Here is a 27,593-nt window from a genome sequence, read left to right as displayed (position 1 = left end):
GACTGCCTTTGAGAATGTTTAGCTCTTTGCTTCAGAGCATTGACAATCAGAATGTCCTCGGGGGAGAAAGGAGAGAGGAAAGGGAATGAAAACTAGAATTGATTTGCCCCAAATGCTCTGTAAAAGTGCCATGTTGTCTTGTGTCCGTACCTAAGCGAACTCATGCAGTCTTTAAAAGCAATATCTCCTCTGATAAGGACTATATAAGAACTTTTGTTGTGTTTTGTTTTTTTTTTTTGTTTGTTTGTTTGTTTTTGTTTTTTTAAGTTGTGAATATTTGAGGATTGGAGGTCATTTTTCTGTACATGTGCACAGTAGATTGTTCTCATCTTAGGAGCGTTGGGCTAACCCACTACGTGGAAGTAACCATAAGCGTTTAGTTTCATGTGAATGTACATAGGGAGAGACCTGTTTTTGTTCTATCAGCAGTAGAGTGTAAAATTAATACTATACATGACAATATTATTGGGATTATACATAAAGATTAATAATCAAATCTTTCATTTTACTAAGATGTTTTTAACCAGTTATACAGCTGACCAATATATCAGACATGTCTCCTTAAAATTGACTATGATTGTATATGATTTTTTTTGTTTTGTTTTTTTGTAGAATTACATGATTTGTTTTTTGTGTGTGTGTGTTTTTTTTTTAGCTGAGTGTACTTTTTTTAATTGGTCAGACAATCAGTGACAGTGAGTTAGTTTTTTCAGTGTTAAATTTCTGCTCTCTTTCAGTAGTGTGGCTTCTAATAACAAGCCAAGAAAGTGCAATTTCTTTGACTGTTTACATACTGTATGTATATTTTTCCTCTTTCCTTTTTTAACTAAGAGCACTACATTATTGCCAGTGGATGATTAACTTTATAGCAAAGGTACACATAAAGAGTTATTTATCTAGTTTGCATGACATGTAACCTTTGCCTGTTGCCTCTGATGATGTGCATCTGAAAAACAAAACTTCAAAAACAGTTGTAACTCAACACCATAGAATGTCAGCTCAGACTTTTTGCCTATCCATAATAATAAAAGTTTTATGTCCACTAGTATTAAACCCTCCAGACTGTCTGTGTATCCGTTACCAAGCTTCCTTTTTGCTATGTGTCTTTTAGGGAGTGCTGCAGTGATGTTAATCAACTTGAGCTAACAGTGCTATCTAGTGGTATTAGATTGTACATCTCACAGTGTGTCCTCCATAATGACCCACTATGGAGGACACTATCTAAGAAACACAGTTCCAAGATGGGGGAGGGCTGCAGCTCACTCCAGAGATTTGTCCTACTCCCCGTCCTTCCCAAACATCCAAGGGCGTCCTTGGATGTTTGGATGTGAGCAGTTTCCTGAAGTATTCCTCTTGCTCAGAGTCAAAAGGTTAGTGTGTTCAATTCAGTATTGATGGTGTTCCGCAGTCAGCTCAATCATCAGACTTCACTTCCTTTACGATTTGACACATGCAGGTAGCTTCCTGTCATGTTTTAGTCAACAACAAATGCAGAATCACATTCATTTTGAGCATTTCTGGAATGAGTTGTTCCTTAAATGTACGCACAATTTATAATTTATCAGATTTGGAGCTTTAGCACAAAAAGGCTTGACACGATTGGTTTATACTGATCATTTTATTTTGTGTATTTACAAACAAGCACATGCAGGAGGTGGACAGTGACTGACACTAGAGGGGCACTCAACTAAATGCAATAGTAGGACACGGGGATGTCTACAGGCTACATGACACCAGTGAGAGGAGGAGAGGGAGGTACAGGACCCATTGTTACATACACATGCACGCATAAGTGAAAGTGCAGGATGTGCTCACACTCCTCCCTGCTTTCACTGCCTCATTCACTGCCATGTGCACGTTCACACACACACAGACACACACACAGGCTCACAAAGAACCCAGATAGATAGAGAGACACTTGATGGGTCAGTTAGAGAGCTTTTCCTTTCAAAGATTAAGATCAATAAATACTACATCCAATAAATTAACAGCTTTCAAACAAAACACATTTAGAGAAGAATCTCACAATAAAAAAAAATTCCACACAAACAAAAAAAAGCATTAACACAACATAATGTGTCAATTGATATTTTATCTTTATCTAGACATTTCTTCTTGTAAACACCTAGTTATTATCCATTTGATGGCATTTTATTGTTACAAGTTACAAATTGTGAGCACTGGTTTAACATAATGCTACTGCACTGCTGCCATTGTGACAGTACTCTCATGCTACATGGGGTTGACACAATAACATGAGGAACTGAGCTTACCCTGATCGATAGTGTCAAAAAATTCCTGCTGAATTAATTTAAGGTCCTTAAGTGTCTTCTTCTTCTTCTTTTTGTAATTTTTATACATTACTCTTATTTTCACTTTTTACTATTTAAGATACTATTTTAGGCCTTCTGGGGGCAAATTGCTCGAGAGCATTCAACTATAATCGTGACTTTATAAAACCAACGAAAAGGCTTCTTGTTTTACATTTAAACATATGCATAGTCATAAATACAGAATCTAGAGAATAATTAATAAATATGACACAAAGCAACATATTTCATATGAGCAACATTAGAATTAATAGATCAATTTCACCACTACCACTTCTACTACCACTATCATTAATACCAGTGATTATGATCAGCAAACATGGCAGGAAGGGGTAAAAGTTAAATTCAAAAGCTGAGGTACAAGGTGAAGACCAGCCACCAAACCCACAGACTTTACAGTAGCAGTTGTGAATTACATACATCATGGGTTTTCTCAAATAATTTCACATTCAGATAGTGCTTAACAAGAGCGGAGCATAGTTTTGTGACCATATTGGCCCTTTGAGGTTTTGGACGAGTGGAGAGCATAGCTACAGATTGCTGTTGTCTGATACTACCCTTTAGTACTGTGAGGGACAGAGAGATGTTTATTGGCATTAATTCAAAGCATTCATGGCACATTGCAATGCATACAGTGTTTTGAAGGTATGAATAACACTAAGTTTAATTATTTGAGGAATATGGTGTCAAGACGATGGCAATACATAAAGCACACAAGAGGGAAGATACTGGATTTCATACTTAAAACAAACACACACGCCTTTCTTTTTGCATGTAAGACAACTGCTTAATGTGTGGAAAGTTGCAGATGTGAAGATAAGGATTTAATCAAATCAGTATTATTCATCCACTTCCTCAAGGGGGCCACAGGGGTTAAACTGCTGCTTGTGTTTAACTATCTGCTTTCTCTTGCTCATCTATCTTTCTATCTATCTTGGTAATAATCTCAATTTATGTATCTATATATATATTTATATATATATATATATATATGTATATTTATACAGTCAAATATAGTAGCAGAAACATGTCAAACACATATGAACCAGGCGATAAAGGTGAGAAGTCAAGAGGAATGAAAGGTCAAAACACAGATCTACACAGCTACAATTCACTACATTACTACGCAGTATGCAACGGGGGCTATGGTCCAGTACTCTGACATGCTCTCTCCACTCGACATCCTGCAAACTCTGACTCTCTACAGCTGATAAATAGAGATATTTACGCAGTTACTAGCAGGCTGTCGACTGTTGCCTCCTCACAAAAGGCAGCAGCTGATCTGAGACCACTCCATTCTGCTAGTGGTTGATTGGACAGGATTTAGCCTGTGATGTAATTCAGATCAGGGGCTGAAGACAAGGAAGGCCGAAATTTAGAGAAGGGCATTTAAAAGGGATATTTCACTCCAAGTTCAAAGTTCTTTTTGTGTGAAATGGTCTAAATTTGATTTGAATCTTTTTCACGCCATCTGCTGCATTCCTGCTGTTAAAATCCATTAGTTGAATGCTACCAAACTGGATGGATTGTGATAGGGGGAAAAAAACGTCCCATATGTTCATAAAGGGAGAAGACTGCAGATTGCTCCTGATGAACGTAAAATATAACAGATGGTATAATGAACTCAGCTCAAACTGTGAAATATCCCTTTCAGAGTAGCAGAGCCTCACCAATACTTCTCAATACTCGCCTAAAATATATAGATTTTTTTATTTGTTCTTTTATTTGTTTTTTCTTTTTATTGATTGAGTGCAGCAGTTATGGTGCCAAAGTCACATGATGAGGGATGTGTAGCCAATAGGTACCAGCCCCTCTTTTTCTCCCTGACGACACCGAATCCAGTCCTGGTCGACGCCTCCTAACACCACCAGTTCCTCACCTTTGCAGAAGCTGAGCTCTGAACCCGTCCCTTTGTGGTCGCACAGCGTTCGTACTGACCTGAAAACAAACAACAGAGATCCTCTCAGCCAAATTATGGTCTATATTATTCATCAGCTCTCATTTTCAGTTTATGATGTAGCCAAATCTTGTATGAGTCGGTACAGGATCATCAAAATCAGACAGATGAGTCTTCCATTGCATTCTCTCATTTTAAAAGGGAAATATTGTGACACAACTAGAGGTAAAAAAAATGTTCATTATGCCTTGGCCAATAAAAATGCAAAAACTTAGAACTATGCTACCTGAGTGGTCGGGGTTTGTCCTTCATCTCCAGTGTGTCATCCTCTGTATCTGACTCTTGCTCCCTTTCACCCCGAAGCTCCATGGCACTCTTCATCACCGGGCTGGAGCTGCTGCTCACCATTCTGGTAAGTGCTGTGACACCAGGAGCAAACCACTGAGAGGGACGCCTGCATGGATGGACAGCATATGAAAAAGTGGAAAAACTTTAACAGACCATTGCGCCTATTTGTGAGGTGTTATAGTTTCATGTTTCAATGAGCAGTTTAACTTAGTCACGACTTATTCACTGGCTGACGATATCCAAATCAGTGAAATCAGATTGTGTGGTTTACTGAATATCACAACATGTCAGCGTGCCACATATGATCTTATTGACCTGGTAGGCAGCGTGTGGCGTGTTGGGCTGTTGGGGCTTTTAGATGCTCCAAACAGCCGACCAAGACCCCAGGGAATCTGACCACCGCTGCTGACCGGAGTATAGTCACTTTCTGCCTGAGTCTGGAGGTCTGATAAATCTCTCTTCATTTCCTCCCTTTTGCCTGCAGATAGGCTCAGCTCAGCAAGGTTCTGGCTAAGTCTTCCTCCCCAGCGCATCACAGTCCCCCAACCCTGCTGGATCACCTATGATTAAAAAAAAAAAAAGCATGTCAGCCCTGCAGGACCATATAATCATAAATGATTACAAACTTTGAAGTTTCACACCAAGTTTCTACCTGTCCTGCCTGCTGAGTAAGGCTGTCCTCCTCAACATTAGGAGGAGGTAACTCTCCAATTTCCTTCTCCTGCACCCACAACAGCTGAGGACTTGTTTGACCGAAAGAGTCCAAAGCCTTTACAGGCACAGCACCAAATTGTGTCGACTCAGCTGATCCTCCATTCTTTAGATCAGCCAGTGATGAAAATTTGTCTTTCGTTGTTTGATGCTCTGGACTTCCAAAGTCTACTTCTGAGAGGCTTTCAATATATTTGCTGCCTGCGATTTTGGTATGGGAACCCCTTGACTTCTGGAAGCTTGCATCCTGACCAGGTGGACTGGGGATGTCTGGGCTGTGACTGTCTGGCTCTAAATGGTGATGCTGGAAAAGCAGGTCAAGGTTGAAGGTCAACAGGCTGAGAGGCTGCAACACAAGCAGCAGCTCTTCAAACAGAGGCTGGCAGGTAGTCAAGGACAGACGCATAAAGGAGGTGGGATGGTAATATGTCTCTAACACATCTGTGAAAAGAAGAAATCCCGATTGTTCATCTGTAAGTACAAAACAGTCATGACGAGGAAGAAACAGAAACTTACCACTAGAAGACTGAAGGTGAGACAGCCAAGAGTCAAGAGACTTGATACTAGAAGAAAAAAGATGGAGAAGAAAAAATGCTGGGAATTCAAAGTGGAGCACAAAAAGTACTGGTTTGTATGAAATGTGGAGACTTCAGAGTAATACTTACTTCAGTAGGCCGAGGAGGAACGCATTGAACCTGTACTTGCTCTGTCTGAGCTGGGGTAGCTCTCCAACTCGAACTTGCAGGTTGAACAAGGCTTGTGTTTTTGGACCTTGCAAAAATGGAAGAGGAGAAAATATACATGAAGGGAAGCAGACCCACCAGAGGAACTTTGAAAACTGCAATGAAGCTAGGCAGTCAAAGGCCAATCAATATGTGCATCCTGTTTTTCACTTTATCCTGTACTTCAGACATCAAACTCGACTATTGACTTATACATGGACAGACAGAAATAGTTTGGTGTGTATTAATATCTACCAAACAATAGCAGAATTAAAGAAATATCCAAGTTTTAACATGTTCATATTTGGTACTCTACCTGGCCTAATAGAGGCCTGGACCAGTCCCCAGGCAGAGTTTGGCCTCCTGCCTGCAATCAGGTCATTCTGGTGGGGTTTCAAGCCATCGGTCAGCAAGCTGTGTAGGGCGGGGCAGAGGCACTGCAGCACCAGACGGCCCAGAGATGGATTTATAGTGCTGTCTCCTGATAACGCCTGAGAGGGGAGGAGAAGGGAAGGGAATGGAGAAGAGGAGAGGAGAGGGTACATATTTGGGGTGAAATGGGACAGTGTGAAGAAAAAGATTTGCAGTGATATGAAGAGACAGGTAAAGAGATCAGAAAGGATGACTCAAGACAGGGAAGGAAAGAAATGTGACACACGCATGGGGGTCAAGGGAAATAGGGCAATTGGGGTTGGAATAATGTGATGAGAGGGGTTTTAGGATGGGATTTTGGAGTTAGTTTACAAAAGAAATTATTGCATCTACGAGACTGGGTTATCTAAGGATAGTCTAGTACCTTGTTAACTGAGAGAGACTGAGGAGAGACGGAACAAAACATGTGGCGTCAGAACAAGAAGAAAGGGAGGGAAAACATTTTACAGATAAGCAACACAATAATCACAGTATGATCTTTTTCCAGACGTGAAGACGTAATTTAAAAGGCATCTGCATGGACAACAAGTTCCTGCGCACAAAATAAAAACAGGAACTGAAACCGAAATCCATAATGATGAAACAGCGACTGACCTTCTGAACCACAGTCCGAGAAGAACTAAATTGGGCCAAAATGGCTTCCACTGCCACACTGACCGCACTGACTAGAACTGGAAGAAAAACAATGTTCTACAATTAAACACAGAAAGAATTAGCTGGGTCAAAAATAACAATGCACAGCTGTTTAGGGAAAACCCATACCTTTCTTCTCCTGCAGGCACAGAGAAGACAGGCCGAAACCTTTCATTGGAAACTTCACATCTTCGCCCATCAAGGATGTCTCTCCCCTCTTTACAGAGCCAGCAAACGAGACACTGCGAACAGCTGACAGCAACAGTGAAAGAGCAATTACTTGTATACGAGTATAATTATATATATAAATATAAAAAGCCAAATTCAACAGAAGCTAAATGAACCACCACAGACAGATATGCCAAAACTGAAATATCAATGTTATTAGTAAGAGCAATTAAGCAGTGAAGAAGCGCTGAATAAAGGCAGATAGAAGCGGATGGTATTACTGACAGCAAAGAATTTGTGAGCACATTCTGCAAATACAGGTTCACTGTGGTGATCGTTCAACATCTGGATCTGTGAAGACAACTTTTTATCTGGATCAGGGATAAACAGGATCCCATGCATTAACCTCAACTCACACCAATAAACTCAAATCGACAATCACACATTCTTAACATAACCGTGAGCATACAAAGGAATTTTCTGAGGCAGAAGGAATATAACTGAGCTACCACAAAAATCTGATAGGAGAAAATAGCACATGTGCAAAGGGTGGGTGTTGTATATATACTCATATTTATGTAAACGGAGTTATATCAACCAATTACATAAATGAAATGCAAACTCTTATGATGAACAGTATGCAGTGGGCCTAAAGGAAACTGCAGTACAACATCTGCAAGCAGCTACTTGGGTTGTGCTTTACATGAAATGCCTTTGTGAATTTCAGCACAGCGTGCAAACACAACATGGAGACAGACAAGTCCATCAAGACCAACACAAAAACATATAACGGAGAAAACGGACACAGAGAGAGAGAGAGTGATGATAGTAACTCTAGACAATCTCCAACAAGAGCAGCTGTTACCCCTCTGAAGGCCTTCTGCAAATTTGAAAGGACAGTGTAGATAAGATGTATCAGATGACCTGCAGGGGGCTTGCTTCTGATACAGAAAGCAGCTCGAGTTACCCCGTTCTTTCAAATCTGCAAATCCCTCGGGTTGAAGAAGTTACAAAAGTGTGAGGGCAACCATATCGAAAGCACAGAACAAAGACAGAGACAGTAAGAGAGATAGACAGACATGCATGCAAGGTGGATGTCAGATAAAGAGAGAGAGTGCAAGATGTATGAGAAGAGAGAGAGAAATCTTACTCGCCACGCGCAACTGCGGAGGAGCCTGGTAGAGTTTTGGGGGAAGGGGGGGTGCCCTGGGCGGTATAGAAGGGTAGAGGTTTGGATAGTAAAGGGGAGCAGCGAGGGCAGGCAAGGTGTGCGAGCGGGGAAAAAGCGGAGAACTGAGGCAGGAGCCTGCTGTGCCTGAAGGGGGTGCTCCGGGGCGCTGGGGAGGGGAGAGGGCTCCAATAGGGGAGAGGCGAGGAGGGGCACCCCTGTGCAGAGGGCAATTCTTAGGGTGGTACAGGTAATAGGTGGGGATAGGAGGAAGTTCTTTTGAGGTCCTGGCCTTGTTGCTATTGTGGTGTGTGTGTGAATGTGCGCACTGAACTGAATACGGAGAATCTTTAACACTGATGCTATTTGAGTGGGTCATCATGACATCTATGTTCTTATAAGGAGTGGTGCATCCTGGTGCCTCAGTTGGTCCACTAATAGGTGCATCTGACCTCAGTTGTGTGTCATGTTTCATCTCTGAGTCACTGCAGTAGAGTGAGTCAAAATTACAAATGGAGTCAGACACAAACTGTCTGTCATTAATTTTGGAACTGCTGATGCCCTGATGTGTCGAGAGTGTGTTATGCCTAAAGATATTCCCATAATCATAAGGAGAGTCTACACTGAGATCAGCCAGGGAATCGTGATTAAAAACAGAGCCTGTATTTGTGCTAGAATCATCTCTGTGGATACAAGCTAAGCTGGCAGCAGGAGTCCACTGTGTGCTGCAATGTTTGTCTGTAGTCTCTCTGCCTACGTGGCTGTGAGGCCTGGGATCTGCAAGGGCCTGGGAGTTAGAGTAGTCTGGGCGATAGGAAGGAAGGACAGAGTGGAGGAAGTAGGGTTGGGAGGACTGGGCAATTGAGAGTGGGGGTGAGGAAACTGCTTGTTAGGGAAGGTAAAAAAGGCCAAAAAGTTTTAGGGTGCAGCAGTCCAAATGGTTAGGGAAGGTGCCCAAGCAGAATGAGATGTGGGACCAAAGCAGAAACATGGACAAACAACGGAAAACAACAGAATGGGATGGGAAAATTCGGAAATAAAAAGGAGTACAGCAAAAAAGAAATGTAGCAAAAAAATGGGAAGGAGAGAGAGATGCAGAAAATGTTAGTGTCAGTTGAGAGAAAAATGCACATTCATGAATGCATCCTTGCAGAAATAATCATCATGTAACATCATGCAGTAATGCAGTATCTTGACAAGTCAAATAGCTGACTGACAGTAACAGACTGACAGTGTATGAGAGTCAATGGAGCTGATTTATGAAGGGCAATTACAAGAGTCTTTCGCTTTGAAGGCTTTGAAACACCAGGAAATGGTACCATTGTTATAACAGAATGGCTGAGGATCAGCACAGCCACAGAGTAGAAATAGTATATCACTATAATAAAGCGTGAGTAAACCACTAAGACTGATCATACTTAATTTAGAGTTAATAATCCAAGGTTGTTGGTTTGGGATTGTTTTTTTTTTTTTTTTTGGAGGCATCGGGTTTCACTTTCAATTTCATACTTGCATGCGTTTTATGTTATTAATATTAGGTATAAAACACAACAGTGACTGTTGGTGCTTATGCTAAATGTTTCATACTGCAGTGCTTGCCATCATCACCTCTGGATCACCTTCTCTCTCTCTTCCTAGTCTTTGCCTTAGTTTTCTATCTCTATCTCGCCCCCCCCACCACACACACACACACACCAGTACAGAGCACACAGTGTAATGCTGAGTCAGTCAACAGAAAACAGACTGCTGCCCATTCCTGCTCAATCACCATGACTGTCTCTGTGGCACTTCTAACTGACAACATACACTCAATGACCTGTGACAGACTGCTAAGCTGTGGGTGACAAAATGAGCTATAAAGGATCCATACCTTGGTTAGACCTGGGCTGTCTTTTAACTGTACCTAACACATGATACTTCCTATTTTCCCTTCCACTGGCTCTCAGCCATTGGTCTATATAGTAAGATCCACCCCCCCGGCTCTTAAAGGTGTACACACCTAAAGAGGCCACTGACACCACGCCTCAGTTCAGTGAAGCTTCACCTGCACTTTCATTCAGAAATTAATCTGACATTGAGCATTAGAATGCAAAAGTCAATTAGTGGGGGAGGAGGAGAAAAAATAGACAGCAAGAGAAAAGCATCTACACATCCCAACCTAATGGGGTTTAAATGTACTGCAAAAGGTAAAGAAAAACAAATGATAAATGTACAGACAGAAAGATATGACCAAATTGATGTTGCTGAGAGTTGGAGAGGAGAGGGAGAAAGGCAAAAGAAAACGGTAATGAGCTCAGTGGGCCCTCCATTATGCCCCTTCCCTCGGTCTGAAGAGTGGATGAATAATTAAATAAAGCAGCAGTGACATCACACTCTGATAACCAGTACAGGAAATACTGACTGGAAAGTCTCCAACCTCCCCTTTCTCCTCATATTACCTCCTATCCACTCCCTTTCTTTATCCCCCCATCTCTCTCTCTTGTTCATCTCCAGCTTCTATAGCCTTGCTTGCTTCACCGTCACTTTCTCCTCTGTCATCATAAGATCATCATATAATTCATGATCCTCCTCCATCTCTCTGCTCTCCTTCCATACATCATGTCCATTGAAGTGCCTTCTACATTTTTATCTAACTTGGCTTTCTATTTTGTTCTGCTGTTCAGCTCCAGGCTATTATTTGTGCACCGCTGAGAAAGTGAGCAAGCCAACTGTCTTTCTCTGTTTTGTATGATCTGCCTCTCTCAGATTTGTCACGCCATCCATCTTAGTCTGAGCTACTGCAATGTGTTTATTTTTTTCTCACACACACAAAAGTGCACATACACATCCACATCATTATCATGGATTCATATGCTCACCTGTAGCTCCTGAGTGAAAGGTTCTTCCTCCATCTGCACGTCCTCTCACCTCTTTTTCTTTTTCTTCTCCCTTCCCTTCCTTTTCCTCCCTGTACACCTCCTCACCCCCCCACTCTCTGCCCACAGTCCACAGGCTATTATCACTAACTGAGCAGCCAAGCTTCTGTGAGGGGCACAGCTCTGGTCGACCTCCCTCCTCGTCAGCTCTCTGGAGCATTTCCTTCAGAGCAGCCATTGAGGTGAGAGCTGGTGGCGGCTGCATAAACAGGGCCTGAGCCTGAGAGGTGTATTCCCACTGACTTCCATCACTGCCGGCCTTCTCTCTTCTCCACTTCAAGTTGTACAGTATATCTGGATCTGGAGTGATGACTGTGGGGTCAGGCTCAGGTTCAGTGATCACCTTTGTGGGAGGGGAAGTGCTCTTGCTGCGGAAACGCAACTCTTTGAAAGTTGTGACCTTTGGAGCTGACCCTGGAGATGACCCTGACGAAACGAGCTTGTTTTGGGTTTCCATTTGAGATTTCCTCATTTCCACGACTGGAGGTTGTGGTGGGGCTTCACAATCAGGTGTGAATGCTATGAGCCAATCAAATCGCTCAGGCTGTGCAGAGTTAGCAGGGAGAGTACTGACTTTGAGGGGTGGCAAAGATGGGGGGATTGGTGGTAAAGGGCGGGGAGGAGGAGGAGGGGGAGGTGACTCTGGTAACTCAGGATAATGGAAAGTCTCAAAACCCATGTTCTTTGCTTTAGTCTCTTGTACATTGCTTGGACCAGTGCTGTAGTAATGGTCAGAGGTCAGACCACTGTTCCTCTTCCTTCTTCTTGCCATCTCTGTGAATGAGGTCGTTCTTTGTGTGTCCTTGCTCTCCTCTATCTTTTTGGCCTCTTCAGTTAAATCGACACTTTGAACTTCATCCAACTTGTCTTTGCTGCTGTATCCATCTCTATCCGTGAGTTCAGTGCCGTACTCCTTTTCCTCTTCTCTGACTTTCAGTCTGGACTCATGTGACTCAACAGATCTAGATGGAAGATGATTATCTTCATCATCTTCATCCTCTAGCTCTCCAACACAAACACCAAGCTCTGGGCTGAGTTTGAGGAGCTCAGCTTGGGTCAATCCTGCAAGCATCAGTAACTTTCGAATCTCCACATCCAGTGCATGGAAGGAAGGGGGAGGAGGCAGCGCAGGTGGAGGTGGTATGGCCGGGGGAGACGAGGAGGAGATTGAGACAACAGGTGGTGGAGGAAGAGGTGGTGGCCGCGTGGTAGGAGGCGGGAGGGACAGCGGGGTCTTTTCCTGTTCAGTTTGAAGAGCAGCGAGCCGCTGTGCCTCCTTCCTGGCAAGATGGCGCTTCCGAGGGGGGGGGATAGGAGGAGTTGGAGCAGGCATAGATGGAGGAGGAGAGGGAGTGGTATAGAGGGTGAGATAAGGTACCGGTTTAGAGGCAGGGAGAGGAGGAACTGAAGGGGGAGATGGAGGTAGGGGTTTTTCACACCTAAATGTGGTGAATGTCGGGGATGATGTGTTAGGGGAAAAGGTAGACAATGACGGAGAGGTGGAGACAGCCATGGAGGTGGTCTCCCTGCTGATGTTGATGTAGGTATGGAGGTAAGAGCTCACACTGGCGTGACGTGCTGGAGGTTTGGGGGGTCGAGGTGGTGGCTCCACAGGGGAAGGCGTGAGGGAATCTGGAACAAGAGGATCATCACAGTCTGAAGGAGCAGTGAGGTCGACCCCTGCATCTGACAACTCCTGGGAATCCTCCATCTTCCCCCCACGGTTTTTATACAATTTCCAGGGAATATCAATGTTCCCCATTTCATCCATGACATCTGAGAGGTCCTGCTCTTCCAAATCTCCAAGATCATATCCCTTCTCATGAAGTCTAGCGATGTAGGCCAGTTTAACCTCCCTGTTGACTTTCTCCAAGCGATCTAGGTGATCTAATCGATCCCGTAAAACATCCCAATGTTGTTCCCCTTCCAGATCCCAACGAGCCACTTGAATCACTTGGCTGAAGCGTTCCATTTTCCCAAACTCCCCTACTGATTCTAGGAAGTCAAGCAAACCTAGTTTAGTGACCTCAGATTCCCCTTTAACTCCTAAATAATCGGGAGAAGGGGAATCCAAGGCTGAGGGGTAGCCCTCATCTGGGGAGCAGGGGGGGATTGGGGAATGTGATACTAAGAAGAAGGGATTGTGGCTAAGAGGAAGGGATGGGGGTGAACGTGCAGGGGGCTGGCATTCGGGGGTTTGTGGAAGAGAATGGTCTTTGGAGGACAGACAAACCGAAAGATTATCTTGGTCATGGGAAGCACAAATGGAGGCAGATTGATCTGCACAGTCAGACTCCAGATCAGAGCAGGAGCTAATGGAAGTGGAGGATGAAGAGGTAGAGGAGGAGAGTGAGAACTCCAGGAGGGATGGGGGACAGTCACAGCATGAGGGCACCAAAGTGTCATCATCATCATCGTCGTCATCGTCACCATCCTCTTCATCATCATTATCAATATCAATGTCCCCACTGCTCTCTTCTTCATCGTCTTCCTCCTGTACCTTTATATTTTTCTTGTTGTCCAGATCCTCACTTTCATCTGCATTTTTGTCATCATTTTCCAGACTGCCAGCGGGGCGGGCTGAGGGCTCCAGCTTGGCATTCAACTGTGATGGAGGTGGATGTTGGTCCTTGGCTGCTGTCCCATCCTGCCCCTGGGGCAATGGGGCTGGAGGAGGAAGCTGTAGTTGCTGTCTGAGTGAGATGGTGTTGTTGTTATTGTGGTTATGGTTGAACATACTGTTGTTGTCTTGTGGGGAACGACCATCACAACACAAACATGGGAGGCTTGGCTCATTGCAATTGGGGTCAAGCGGGAGAACAGATGGAAGCGGAGGTGGAGGAGCCACTGCCGGAGCAATTTTGGTTGCTGCTGACGTACGAGCATTCTTGGGTTTGGGTTTGGCTGCTTTGGAGATGGTAGTCCCCTGTTTTTGAGAGCAAAACCTGGACTGGCTTACTGCAGCCCGAGGCTGCACTCCCACCCTGGTTCTGGTGGGTGCAGTGGGGCCTTTGGTAGCCCGGCGTGGGGAAGATGTGGTGATTGTGTTCATGTTTTTATCCTCCCTCTGAAAACCAGGGCCATGAGACTTTGGTCCAGCTAAGGCATTGGCCCGCCTGCTAACCTCAAAGCGGCGTGGCTTTGGAGGCTGCGATGTGCTGCTGGAGGATTGCATTGTGGGAATGGGACTTTTTTTAGGATACTCTTATATTTCTGTTGCTATAGAAACAAGTGATGTAAGGGCTGGAGGGATCCAAACAATGACGCGCCGTGACGGTCACATCTTGGCTTCACTCCTGAGATCCTGTAACATCAAAGGAGACACACAGTGATTAACAACTATGAGCAAACTCTGCTCATCAGAGACCATTTTCATGCTCTACAATGTTTTCATTTCATTGTTAAAAACCCATTGCCTGGACTATTTATCAAAGTTTAATGGCCTTTGGGCTTTGGGGGGACACAGTGGTGATTTGGACATGCACACTATCAAACATGTTCCTAAAAAATAGCATTTCCACTGGGGAAAAGTAATTATTATGACTTAAAATGGTAAGTCAACTAACAAAAAATAAAATGGACAGTTATTCTGGTGGTCAATTAAGTGTTTAAGTTGTACACCCAATAACAGCATCTCAGATATTTTTTGCTCTATTTTTGGATATTTAATGGCTGTAAACATTGAGATGTCACAATAATATGGCTTTTGAAGAGTTAAGTAAATAAATACTTGAATATGTACACAAGTCCTGCTTGATTTCCATGAAGGTTTTCTTCTATGTGTGTGTCCACCTTCTTGTTCTTGTTCTCATTGGTTTTGAGGTGTTATATATTACAATCAAAACTAAACACCCACCCACTCACTTATCACATGAAACGTCCCCACAATAATAATTGGTGCCCAATTTGTAGCCCAATAAACGTCACTCATAATCTTCAACCATTCTGTTCATCATCACTGAGCTGTGATATTCATGAGTTTACACAAGCTGTCTCCATCTGTGCATGTCCATCCTTACAAGCAGACAAGATTTCTATCAGAAGAAATGACGTTTTTCTTTTTCTTACCTTTTATTTTTTTAAACAGCATACCTTGAGCAATGGCTGGACATAAGGCAGATCTAACTGGAGCATGAAATAATCAGGCAGTGGCACTGAACAACACCAAGTCTGTCTTTTAAAAGCCCATCTACCGAAGGCTATTGCTCATATATTCCTCCATAGTGCCCTTCACATCAATCAGGAAAACAAATAACTCAAGTGCTTGCTTACAGTGGGCCTTTGTCTGAATGGGCAATGAAGACAAGAAAGCCTTGGAATAACCCAAACAAACAAACAAAAAAAACATCCCATCTTATATGAAATTGAACCCATCCAGAGAACAGTATTACCCTGCATGTATTGATCCCACAGAGCTGACGGAGACAGGGAGGAGAAGAGGGGGAGGGGGGAGGGGGTCCCTCCAACCGCATCGCGCTGATGTACAGGCCCATCCACCCTTATGATCACTCAAATGTTGCACGTAATATCCAGATATAAACGCATGCCATCTCTCAAATTTGCACATAGACATTTTATATCATCAACAGCCAAATTATACGTTTGCAGATCTTCAGATCAGGGAATGGGAGCTTTTGCTTACCCGAGCGTGATCGTGCAAGTTCATGTGAAAACACAAAACCAACACCAAGCAGGGGAATAAAATGGCACTCGACTCACGATAAGATGAAGCTGAAGATGGATGTGAGTCTCCATCTCATCGGCCGCTGTTGCATCCCAGTCCGTCTGAAACCGGAGCTTCCTCGACGTTTACAGCCTCCGTCTTCTCGCGAGTACCAACAAACGACCAAGCCACACCTCTTCCCTGCCTTATCGTCACATCCATTTAATCTTGAGTCATTTTTCAGATGAACCTCCCTTTTAAAAAAGTGATTGCGTGTCAGGAGGAAAACTGTAATTTCCATTATTTCGCTCACATAATCTCATCTGCATGTTCACTCCATGCGTCCGTCCGTTAAACTTTGTTCAAGGGAATGACCTAACAGACAAACCTCACCTATAACCAGCCAGGGCTGCTGCTAACATCAGCTCTCATCAATGATTAATCTGACGATTACTTCCTTAATAAGTCAATGAATTCTTAAGTCAATTAGGCCTCAGAGGCCCAAGATAGCCTATGAATTATTATCGCGTGTAATCTGACCAAAATGTCAAAAACCAAACATATTATTCATAATGTATGACAAAACTAAAAGTATGAAATCACATTTGAACATCTCACACCAGAGAAATACTGCAATAATGCATCAATTTTCAAAATAGTTTCTTTTTGGGGTTTTTTTATGATTAATTTAGTAAACTTTCCAGCTTTAATCAAACAAGACACAAGATAGGCAAATTCGCAACATATTTTATTTATTAAAAGCAATAACACCCAGGAACAATATAAAAATATAGATTTAACAGAGCTGATCAGATCTGACCCCTTCTTCAAAAAGACACATTTACTGTCATATCTGTAACTATACCTCTTAATTTATTAATGACCAAATCTATTACTAGATAAAACCATTTCACTTGATTACTTCATCTTGCCATACAGTCCTGAAGACAGACAAACACGTGTGTTTTGGCCCAGTCATGCTTGTGTATAGGCAACCAGTTACACTGTACATTATGCATTTGGTCCAATAAATAGAACAGCATGGACTGCCTTTTTGAGGGCATCCACATCCATCTACAAATCACTGAAAATCAAGAAATTTCCTGCAGGATTTCAAACCATCAGTCGTGCTTGGGTCATACTGTTGAGTCAGCGCTCTGTTCCTGGCAAACCCTCTGGGAGTGGAGAGGGTGTTATTCGTGCATCATGTTTGAAGTCCCAAGGGGACGTGGCTGATGCACCTGACACTGTTTAACTAACTTCCAAACATGATATTCCTTCTCACTTATTCCGCTTGTATATTTTCTCGGCAAAGTTGAGGAATACGATGTGAGGAAGGTTCTGAGCATGACAGGCAATGAGTTTCTGGAGCCGCTGGTAGCTCTCATCCTGGTACTTGTCGTACAGTGCTGGCATTTGCAGGGTGTTGTACAGCGTTTTGACCTTTTCCACACTTGTCTCATCGTGGTGCCCATAACATGTCTGAGGGGAGAGATGGAAATGAAGGACAACTGATGACAAAATTAGTATTGCTGCAGAGATTTGAATGAATTTTTACTTATGTTGTTTACATATCTGGAAAGGTGAGCAAATATTAACAGGTGCCAAATTTTAATTTTACAGTATAGTGAACTGTACAACCACATTAATTGGTTTAATCTGAATATATCTATTTCACAGAAAATTTGCATACGACTCCAAATACTATTTTAAAAAGGGTTTAAAGAAAGGTTGTTAGGACCCACCTCCAGCTCTGCTCTTTGTTCAGGAGTCATAATTTCCAGGGCTTTCACTACCAGCCAACTGCATTTGTTATCCTGGATGTCTGTACCAATCTTTCCTGTCACAGCAGGGTCGCCATAACAGTCAAGGTAGTCATCCTGCAAATGACGTGCAATAGATGCTTAATACCTCTCTATAGTCCACAGGATATTATCCGTAATGTGACATGAAAGAAGCAAGACATGTAAAAGTAATTACCTGTATTTGAAAAAACTCTCCCATCTCAAGTAAGATGTGTTTGGCATTATTGTGTTCCTCTTCACTGTTAATACCTGCCTACAAGGTTAGAGTAAAATAGGTTGAGAAAGGGAATGACATTACTGTTACTTTACTGTAACAATACACAGAGTGTGTCATTTCATAGTTTTTCCAAAATATTTCTAAAACCAGGTCTGACTTTATATTCAGTACATCATTCAGTGACACTCACCATATACATGGCAGCTGCCACTGGGAGGTAAAAAGAATAGAAGGCAGTCTTGTATTTTACAATAGCTTTATACCTGAAAGACAAGAAAATAAATCTTTTGAGTAAGTTCCTCTGGTGAAATATGTTATAAATATTCTTCTTCGTAAATTCACTTTTATAAATGTTACCTCTCCATGGTGAATCTACTAAGATCAATCTGTCCGGGGGGCGCTGTCATAAGGTCCAGAGCTTGGCCAAGCTCTGTCTGGAAAGATGTCTGGAGGGCAAAGAAATACAGTTAGGCTTATGTGTTACCATATGTGTGCCTGTGTAATCAATCAGCACAGATAATACCTCAGTAAATAGCTCCAGCAGGTGGACATAGTATGGCTGGTCCCTGCAATGTCTGCGTAATAGTCTGTAGATTGAGGCCTCCAAGAGAAATGAATCATTGATGGCATCCAGACCTATTTCATCCTGAAAAATAAGCAAGCAAGGTTGACATGAGAACACAGTATTAATAATGACAAATGAACAATTCCAAAAAGACATTTTTATCTTTGTCTCACCTTCTTGTACCAGCAGGGTTGTCCTCTCCGGGTCACAGATGCATCCATGATATCATCTGCCACGAGGAAAAATGCCTGAAGCTGTAAGCAACAAAGTGGTAACAAATAATGGTTTTTGTGCACTTTGGACTACAACAAAGAAAAACCTATATAACCTTATATTTTTCATTATTGTAAACTCTTCCATTTTTCTGGATCAAAGTGTGTACTTACCAACTCGATGCACCAGCCAACCAACAGTGCCCGCTGCACAGTGTCCTGGCTGAGCTGAGTGGGCGGGACAAGCTCCCTGAGTGAGCCAATCACTGACAAGCCTCGGTTCCTCTTTCCTCCGGGGGCATTGTAAAACAAAACCTGTGAGCAAAAAGTGCAGGGAGAAGTCACACAAAGCGCCGTGCAACATTAGTGAATCAGCACCAAGCAAGCAACAGGAGACCAGACTATCAGAATACCTCTCTGAGTCTGCCCAAGGCGTCGGCCAGCACCGGGTCTCTGAGGTCCCTCTCCGTGAGCTCCGTCACCAGCTCCTCAAACTGCTCCTCAAACAGCCGAGCGTCGCTTTTGTTTGCTTTGCTGTTGTTCGTCATGTTGCCACTTCTGTCGCCCTGTGAAGTCGAAGTGCAAAACAAAGGAGGCGTGTTTTTCAATCGACACGGAGACACAACCAGCCACATTTTAGCGGCGTTAATGACCGAGCTGAGCAGACGTCTCATGCCCGACCGGCGTCCGACACGTCCTGACCGACGGTAAACAAGCTTCTGCCTGACAGACTGTACCGGCTGGTTATAGAAAAGACACAGTTAAGGAGGGTTGTTGTTCCGGGTTAGATACACTGCTGGGTAACGCAGTGAAGCGACATTGTCCGTATGACCAATAGGAAAGAACAAGGATTAGCTAAAGACTACTACATTTTACTAGCTAGCAGGTTCCGTTGTCAGGGAGAGAAGCGTTAGCTGACGTTAAGTCCACAGTCTGTCTGCTTATAGTCAGTTAACTCAGATAGTCATACCAAACATACCAAATCAATGTTTTCTTTTTGTTCAGACACGCGGCTTTACATACCATGATGATCTAGTCTTGTTATATCAAAATGGTCAGAATAATAAAACAAAAAAAGCTCCTTCTGTTTCCAAGTGTTGCTGACCAACTGATGCCCATGAACGTCTCCTGGAAACCAGGATGTGCAGATTGTAGTTCGCTGTCCCGTCACCGTCCGTTTTATTTCAAAGCGGTAGAACTAGGTTTCCCAAAATCCCTTGCGACAAGTGCACATGGGCGTGGACATTTAAGGCTCCATTTGACATTGAGCGCTTTCATTGGCTAGTAGTATCGAACCAGGATGGGCTTTCACACGAATTAACCAATAGGATTGCAGAAGAGGCGGTATTTAAAGTGGAGTGGTGCGCCTCAACAGTTAATCACGGTTTTAGAAAAATAAAAAAATAAAGCAAAACCCAACAACCCCGAAAGTAAAAAAACTTTCTTAAATGTTGTCCTTGATATGTATAAAACATCAAAATAAGAAATTTATTTTATGACTATTTATTTCATATGTTCAAATACATAACTTGCATTGAAAGTTTTTGTCATTGACACCGGCATTTAAAATCAGTATCATATTTAGATACATTTGTTTCAAGGCTCCATCCCATTAAGCCTGTCATACAGATATACATCTCTTCAAATAAATAATGTTTTATGCAAGACAGGAGGTAGAAACACAACTCAGTGCCTTCTTAAGGGTGTGTGTGCCTTTATCTGTGTGTATGTTGAGTGTGTGTGTGTGTGTGTGTGTGTGTGTAAGTTCTTAAAAGTAGTTACATACATATGAATGTCTCCAGAATGTGCCTTTACTGATATGGAGACGATATCATCACTTAGTGAGCACACCAAAAACACTCTCTAAAGTTAAAACTCTTTTCTGACACGCATGTATTGGTACCTTTGAAAATCCAGTATCCACGGTTGCAAGACCCATCTTGAGTTCACTTTCACTGGTGTGTCAGAAGCCCAAAGTGGCTCCTTTTTTTTTCTTCCTCACAACCCTTTGCAAGTCCACAGATATTTGTACTGACAAAGTGTGAAGCCAGACCCTGTAACAAATAATGTCTTTACATTTATTGCAAGAGACTCTCCATTTCATTAGTCATGATGCAATTTTCAAATCTTTATCTCATAGGATCTGGCTACTTCAGTCCCTGTCATAGATATGCATGTGCACTTGGAATAATTTTTAACCCCTTATCAAAATCAAATTAGAATGCAGATGTCCATTTGTGGCCATCTGGCAGTAAACCTTGGGAGCACAACACATCTCTGACTCTGACCTCTCTCTATCTAGTAACATAACAAGGTTCCAGTGGTTACTATCATAGGTCTTGAGTGCAAGAGGAGAAAAAGTAATAAGCATTGTTAAAACATGCAGATAAAGACATTCTGAGGACATGTTACTTAGTTACACAGATGGTCAGGATCTAATGCATAAGGTTCCTGCTCTACTCAGGAGACTGTAGCAAAACATGCACATATGCAAATCAAACCATTGTGTCCATGGGGCCACCCACAAACAATACAGCGCAAAGGCTGAACATGTGTCTATGACGTGCAGTACTGTCAGTGTTAGAGATGCTAGCTGCCTTTCTTTCAAGGCCAATGTAGAGGTGTGAAAGTGTGGAAAAAGTTAGAATCTGAATTGTAAAAAATAAAAGTAAAAATAGCAACTCAGTGAAAGGGTTTTAATTTGAGTATTTATCCTTCAGTGCAATCTCATCTGTTTATTCTACACTGTTGTCAGCTAATTATATGTTTATTGAGATGCTGTATTTTTAATTTAATGGAAGACAAAACAAAGGTTTCCATGATCACTTCACCGGAGTGATCCTGTGGAGTAACAGCAATGTTACCAAAGGGCCAGATGCATATTGCAACCCATTTTTATGCAATCAACTGAATGTACATTTGAATAATTAGTTGTTGTTGCATGAAGTTGCAGTTGAGTTCTGTCTCAAAAAGTTGTTTCCAGATGACTTGAAAGGGAGGAAATGGAGACTACAGAAGAAAAGATGCTTCTTGGTGGTTGCTCTGAGCTGATAATGGATTTGATCTGTTGATCAAGAAAAACTGCACTATCCAGAAATAAGCATCAAATGACTGTTTCACTGTTGTTAAACTGTGAGTTAAGTGTAAGCTCTGGGTTTGATGATCTGAGTGATAAAGAGCACCACTGAATAAGGCTATTTGCAAAGTTGGCTTCAGGAAACAGGAAGTGACAAAGAGAATAAGGAGGGAAGACTTTCCAAATATCAATATTCAATGTTTTCACTTGCCTAAATCCTGCTATTGACTCTGCTTATCGTCAACCCACTGTTCTCCTTGAACCCCAGTAAGACGTCTCCCCTATCTTTCTCTCGTCCTCCTCCCTTCCTCACAATGCCGACTCTGAGTACAGAGCTCCTGATGACCCATGTGATGGACAAGGAGTTACCAATCGGCGTAGTGACACTGTGGAGGAAGAGCTTAAATCTCCACAGCTGCGCAGGTGGATCTCCTCTTGTGCCCGGCCATTGTGGTGTCGGTTGTGTCGACTGTCGCTATGGGAATGGTGGTGCCCACGATGATGAGGAGGATGATGAGTTTGCTGGTTTGGCTGTCCTCGGCCGGTGCTCCATGGGGTCCGCAACACCTGAAAATGGTTTTATCAAGCAGGAATAGACGCAAACAATTGATAGCTTAATGCTGAATGTAGATAACTGGATAAGTAGAGAAGTAACACAATAGTCCAAATGCTGTATAAACAAAATCGTTTCATCAGAACTTGATGTCATACCTGCTCCAGTGGTACGTGGTTGGTGGCAGCGGTCTCTGTTCCACTTCGCCTCTTAGGTCCCTGCCCTGTACTCCCAGCATGCTCAGAAGCATAAGCTAAGTTTCGCTTTGAGCGTTGCAGGAAACGGGCCACCAAGACTCGAGTCACCTGAAGGAAAAAAAAAAAAGTTCAGTGCAGGAAGGAGACTGGGAAAGAAATACGAGTCCAGCTGTTAAAGTTTGTTCACTCTGTTTTTTCAAGACTTGCCTTTAGGTCCCCGAGTGAACGGTGGCAGTCTTTAGGTAATCGCAGTGGTGATGTGGGTGGAGGTTTGGTGGGGACCTGCACCCCTGTGGCAGCTGATTTCATGCTGCCTTTCCTGGGAAAAGCTGTGGCAGGAGGCAAAGTACGAGGCAAAAGACATGCTTCAGAGGATGGACCTTTGGAGGCAGAAAAAAAGAAAAAGAAAGGAAGCGTTTTACCCTCAGTAGAAAAGTATTTACAACTTACATACCTGTCATAGTGATGGGTATGCTGAATATTTACACAGTGTATATTAAAAAAGACTGCTTGACATTTTATCATGGTCTGCAACAAAAAATGAGAATATTACAGTTTTATAAGTGATAAAATGTAGCCAAATGAAATTAGCCGACTCAAAATATTGTAGATGAGGAAATGGAGAATACTTTCTGCAGTGAAGCCCAACAAGCAATGCCTTATCTTCATTATATCTACCCCATGCTGACTTGCACAAGTGTTTACAAACAATAATAAACGGGGTGCTGGTGCAACACATTATTGTTTTTACTGCAAAATCTACCTCATCAATTCATAATCAAATCACTTTTAATTTGAATGTTGTGGAGGAGTTTCATTAATCACATCCACAGAGGGACGGATTTACATATCTCCTCTGATGCTTTAATCTGCACTTGACTCTAATAGTGTTTGATAGATTATGGCCTTTAGTATCTCATTAACAGCATAGACATGTTTTCTTGTTGGTTTTCCTTCCTTAATGCTACGGTGAATGTGATGCGAAAAGAAGAGAGACATAGTGACACCATACAACAATGTTTTGGAGTCATATCTAATGAGGAAGAAGAATTTTATACACTTTAGGCTAGTCCGACATCTCAACTAAAAGCCCTTAAGATAGAAGTGTGTACCTGTATGGATGGATGTCTTGCTGTCTCCAGAGGCAAAATCAACTGGTGGAGAGGAGATAAAAAGAAAAGTTATGGGATTTGTAAAACTACAGTGAAGTGTAAATAGTAGTGTGTGAATCACCTGTATCAGTTGAGGAGCTAAGGCCCGGCTCACTGTGCGACCTCACAAGGCGTAGCAGCCCCTCACTGTCCCCTTTTAAAATTTCTCTGTCCTTCTCTCTGTTCCCTGCTCTTCTCCGAAGGTACAGTGGCTGATGGGCTTGGGGCTGTCCACTGTCCTGACCACTGCCTTGCCCATTGGCAGCTGAGAAGGATGAAATGGGAGTAACGGGGGAGGTTGGAGCAACTCCTTGGCATGAAGGGGTGGAGGGACGAACTTGAATCTCTGGTATGGAGGATCGCTGTTGAGAGGTAGCGCCTCCTATCGCTTCCAGTTGGGAGCAGCTGCTAGCTAGCATGGCTTGGCGATGCAATACTGGAGACCTGGAGAAGTCAGAAACCTAAGGTCCAGTTACAGCCTTCCTTTTGGATTTGAGCCTTGATTTTAACATGAAAAATGTATCCTCCAATAATGATGCATTTTGACATCCATTATTAAATTCTGACTGTATGTGCTCACCTGTATGTGTTAGTTGCTGTGCTGGGAGAAGAGCAGGAGTTGGATCTCTCTCCTCTGAGAAAGCGTCTGGCTCTCGGCCCTCCTGCCAGAGGACTCTCTGGTGTTTGAGATGGAGGAGCACAGAAGTTGAAGTATTCCCCTCCATCTCCTCCATCTCCCCCTTCACCGACACTCCTGTTGCCCCTTTCCCCCACTTGCCTCAGCCCGACCTCTAAAAGACATGAGTCTTCTGATGGGGAAGAATCATCAGGGATGTCCACGATCTCTGACATCAATAGAGATCCACTGTCCATGGACACTAGTAAAAGTAAAATAGTAAGATGTTGTTATAAAGACCTGAATCTATGTAAAGTGGTGGAACTGTGTTACCTAAAATGTATATCTATGCAGTTAGTGAAGGTTTATAAAGCCCATAATGTGGATGTTTGCTCACCTTCTCCACTGAAGGCAGTAGAATTGCCTCTCTCTCCTGACAGCTCAGTGCCATGGGGGTCGAACATTGTTGCCTTTAACAGTCAAGAAATGGTCAGCATGGTCACAGACACATACACTGATTACATAAATACACACACTCACCTGACTGGCAACTCTCTGTCCCATCACAGCTTCATAAGGAGGGGGGCAGTCAGTCGGGTACAGGGGAACTGGACTCTCCATGGAGCCATTATAGGTGATGCTGGATGTTAACACAAAAATATTTGTAGTCCTGTGGTTGTACTCCACTCATCAGTGATATGTTGTGAGTTCATGGCTATTGCGTACTCCAAACAAGTCTTTTGCAATCCAACAAAGCTGGTATATATTAAAAGAGTAAAAGCAGCGGCCCTGTGTTTGTTACCTCTGTGCATCTGTCTCTGAGCTGCAGGTGTACTCAGGAGGATAGTAGGGAGGTGGAGGGATGGGTGGGACAAACTCCTCAAAGTCCATTATGTTGGTCAGGAAGGCATCCTGAGGAGTGGTGCATTCTGGGTTGACTGACCGAGTTCGATGAGGAGCCAGCTAGGTAGTTAAGATGAGGAAATATGTTCATAAAATAGATAAATGGTTACAGGTTGTAACATTTGTCTGGGATGTTTTTCAGATCTGAACCTTCATGTCTTAATGTGGCAGTACAATATTTGTCGATGTTAAAAAAAAAAACAAACTGCCAGTCTGAGGGAAGTAATGTGCTGTGTCTGTGCTCACCAGGTGCACAAGGTCCAGGGAGAAAATGTGAATACTGCAGGTCACGGTGGACAAAGTACAGATGATGGTGGAGAGAATGCTGAGTCCACAAGCACTGAACAAAAGGTCCTGCAGAGAGATATAATTTCAGAAAAATCACAACTCGACGATAAATCAGCATTTTATTTCGACGAGTGACATATTTAATGGTTAACTCGATAATTTGGGGCTACATACACATCCTACGCACCTTCAGCTGATGTCTGACTGAGTGGCAGTCAGCATTCAGGTAGAGGACCAGGTTCTCTTCCTCTGTGATGGAGCAGGTGTGAGGGGGCACACAACACACACACAGACCATTCTCCACCTACACACATTCTCATACACAGAGCATTGCTGTGAAGCACTTATCTGCACACTAAAAACATATTCACTCAAATCAAAAACTATTTCTGGCACACTCCCCATCTATCTGGCTAAAAGAGTATTCCAGCATGAGACAGCAGACTTGCATAATGTTGTGTACCTGGCAGGTGAGCATGGATTTGACCATCTGTGCATTCTGACAGGAGAGCATTGAGCCAGCCAGACTGAGGATCACACACACTGCAGACAGCAGCATGAACAGGGACACCTGTGGAGGAGTATCAAGATTTTCAATAAACTCCTAACTGCATGTATTATTTATTTTCAACTTTGGAGTTAAAGACCATTGAGTCCAAAGTCAAGAAGAAACACTGAACCTCACTGAACTGAACACTGAACCAATTTAATTTTTCAGAGTTGTTAAAGTTATGAAAAAATGTGAATGTCTACAACTGTGCAAACACAATCTGCTCATGAAGACAAGCTACCAAAATGAACTTGGTGAAATTCTTTCTTTCTCTTTCTCTCTTTCTCAACTTTTCACTGCAGTTCTTAGCTTGGTGCAGACAAACAATTTGGCAAATATGTTAAAACAAATTTAGCCCGGACTTCACTGGCCTGTGTAGGCGGGCCTGTAACCTTTTTCTTTATTCAAATGGGAATGTACGTACCACCAATGTCAAAGGTCTCCTCCATGAGATTATTCCAACTATTCCTGATGCCACCACCTGGTAAAACATCACAAACACAAGAAGACACACTTCAACATCTGTTGTCTCATTCTTCGTGCTGCATGTTACTGGCAGATTTGCACTTACAAAGAAGCCAGCCCAAAACGGACAGGACTGCCTAACACGAGCTGAGGAGGTGAAGGCCATGCTGGTGAAGGAGAAGGCCAGGACCATGGCCCCCAGGCCCAGGTGGCAAAGCCCCAGGTACAGGAGCAGACGCGTGCCACCAGGCCCCCGGCCTGACATGCCCCTGCGGCTGTCTGACCAGCCGCGAGACCCAGAAGCAGAGGCCACACTGCTGGAGTCTGACGGTGAAGGCATTTTAGGCTTGTCTCTGGGCAGAGTACGTTGGAAGAGATTTCACACTCACTCCGGGTTTATAAACCAAAGTTAAGATGAGTTGGTAGAAGCACGGGTGAGTAGAGGAGGGCGAGACATAAATGTTGGCTGAGAGTTCCACTCTGTCACAATTATGCACCAAGCTCTCCACTGGCAGGTGCCCTAGGTGCTGCGCAGTGCTCCATGGTGTGTGCCCTATAGTCCGGTCAGTGAGTCCAAGAACTTTGTCAGCAGAAAGCTGAGAAATAAGCAGCTGCTACACACTTGCAGCCACCTTACTTTCCTCATTTGGTGTTTCAGCCATGATACTAATGATGCTTTAGACAATACTGTGCCTTACACTTCATGCACTTGGCAGGCCATTAGAGCCTATATATAGAGTGTGCTCTTGACCATTCTCTGACTTCTCTGATCATAAGATAATCACACAAACCGGGGTTGTTTTTTTTTTTTTTTTTTGCAGTCTTCACATTATTATTAAACTAGTTTGTTTTATGCTGCTCTCTGCTCTCTGTCTTCTGTTCCACCTCTCCCTCCTCTCGCCAGTGGCATTGCGGTAACTGGAGACCTGAGCAGGCCGTAAATTCTGGAGCATCCCAAAGAAAACCCAGCTGATCAGCAGCGATGACATGAGTCGGCCAGTCCGTGGT

At 43.1% G+C, this 27,593-nt stretch overlaps 3 protein-coding genes across 5 annotated transcripts; all 3 read right to left on the bottom strand.

The window, feature by feature from the left end:
- Positions 1-1,616: 1,616 nt before the first annotated feature.
- rusc1 (RUN and SH3 domain containing 1) lies at positions 1,617-11,353 on the bottom strand. 2 transcript variants are annotated; one of them, XM_029505411.1, is made up of 11 exons: positions 11,268-11,353; positions 8,392-9,291; positions 7,203-7,325; positions 7,035-7,111; positions 6,325-6,499; positions 5,952-6,057; positions 5,803-5,849; positions 5,228-5,727; positions 4,891-5,135; positions 4,514-4,681; positions 1,617-4,268 (listed from the first exon to the last, which is right to left on the bottom strand). In XM_029505411.1, exons 2-11 carry the CDS (start codon positions 8,882-8,884, stop codon positions 4,103-4,105), a joined length of 2,100 nt encoding a protein of 699 aa, XP_029361271.1. In that variant the 5' UTR covers positions 8,885-9,291; positions 11,268-11,353; the 3' UTR covers positions 1,617-4,102. The 2 variants fall into 2 exon arrangements, with proteins under 2 accessions (XP_029361271.1, XP_029361270.1); XM_029505410.1 differs by lacking the exon at positions 11,268-11,353 and having other exon boundaries at positions 8,392-9,436.
- A 5,363-nt stretch (positions 11,354-16,716) lies between these two features.
- Positions 16,717-19,941, bottom strand: fdps (farnesyl diphosphate synthase (farnesyl pyrophosphate synthetase, dimethylallyltranstransferase, geranyltranstransferase)). Of its 2 annotated transcripts, XM_029504593.1 has the most exons (10): positions 19,810-19,941; positions 19,200-19,352; positions 18,961-19,101; positions 18,748-18,828; positions 18,533-18,655; positions 18,367-18,455; positions 18,200-18,272; positions 17,968-18,045; positions 17,733-17,867; positions 16,717-17,469 (listed from the first exon to the last, which is right to left on the bottom strand). In XM_029504593.1, the coding sequence occupies exons 1-10, from the start codon at positions 19,810-19,812 to the stop codon at positions 17,269-17,271; spliced, it is 1,077 nt and encodes a 358-aa protein (XP_029360453.1). In that variant the 5' UTR covers positions 19,813-19,941; the 3' UTR covers positions 16,717-17,268. The 2 variants fall into 2 exon arrangements, with proteins under 2 accessions (XP_029360453.1, XP_029360452.1); XM_029504592.1 differs by lacking the exon at positions 19,810-19,941 and having other exon boundaries at positions 19,200-19,654.
- A 1,727-nt stretch (positions 19,942-21,668) lies between these two features.
- Positions 21,669-26,935, bottom strand: fam189b (family with sequence similarity 189 member B). The gene is made up of 14 exons (XM_029504591.1): positions 26,692-26,935; positions 26,545-26,601; positions 26,034-26,141; positions 25,758-25,874; positions 25,529-25,636; positions 25,182-25,342; positions 24,920-25,019; positions 24,777-24,849; positions 24,344-24,641; positions 23,846-24,207; positions 23,725-23,766; positions 22,820-22,992; positions 22,574-22,720; positions 21,669-22,429 (listed from the first exon to the last, which is right to left on the bottom strand). The coding sequence occupies exons 1-14, from the start codon at positions 26,923-26,925 to the stop codon at positions 22,172-22,174; spliced, it is 2,238 nt and encodes a 745-aa protein (XP_029360451.1). The 5' UTR covers positions 26,926-26,935; the 3' UTR covers positions 21,669-22,171.
- Positions 26,936-27,593: the final 658 nt, after the last annotated feature.

This window comes from Echeneis naucrates, chromosome 6, assembly GCF_900963305.1.
Source record: "Echeneis naucrates chromosome 6, fEcheNa1.1, whole genome shotgun sequence".
NCBI classification, from domain to species: Eukaryota; Metazoa; Chordata; class Actinopteri; order Carangiformes; family Echeneidae; genus Echeneis; species Echeneis naucrates.
Note: the sequence above shows the minus strand (reverse complement) of the source record. Positions and strands in the feature narration are given on the sequence as shown.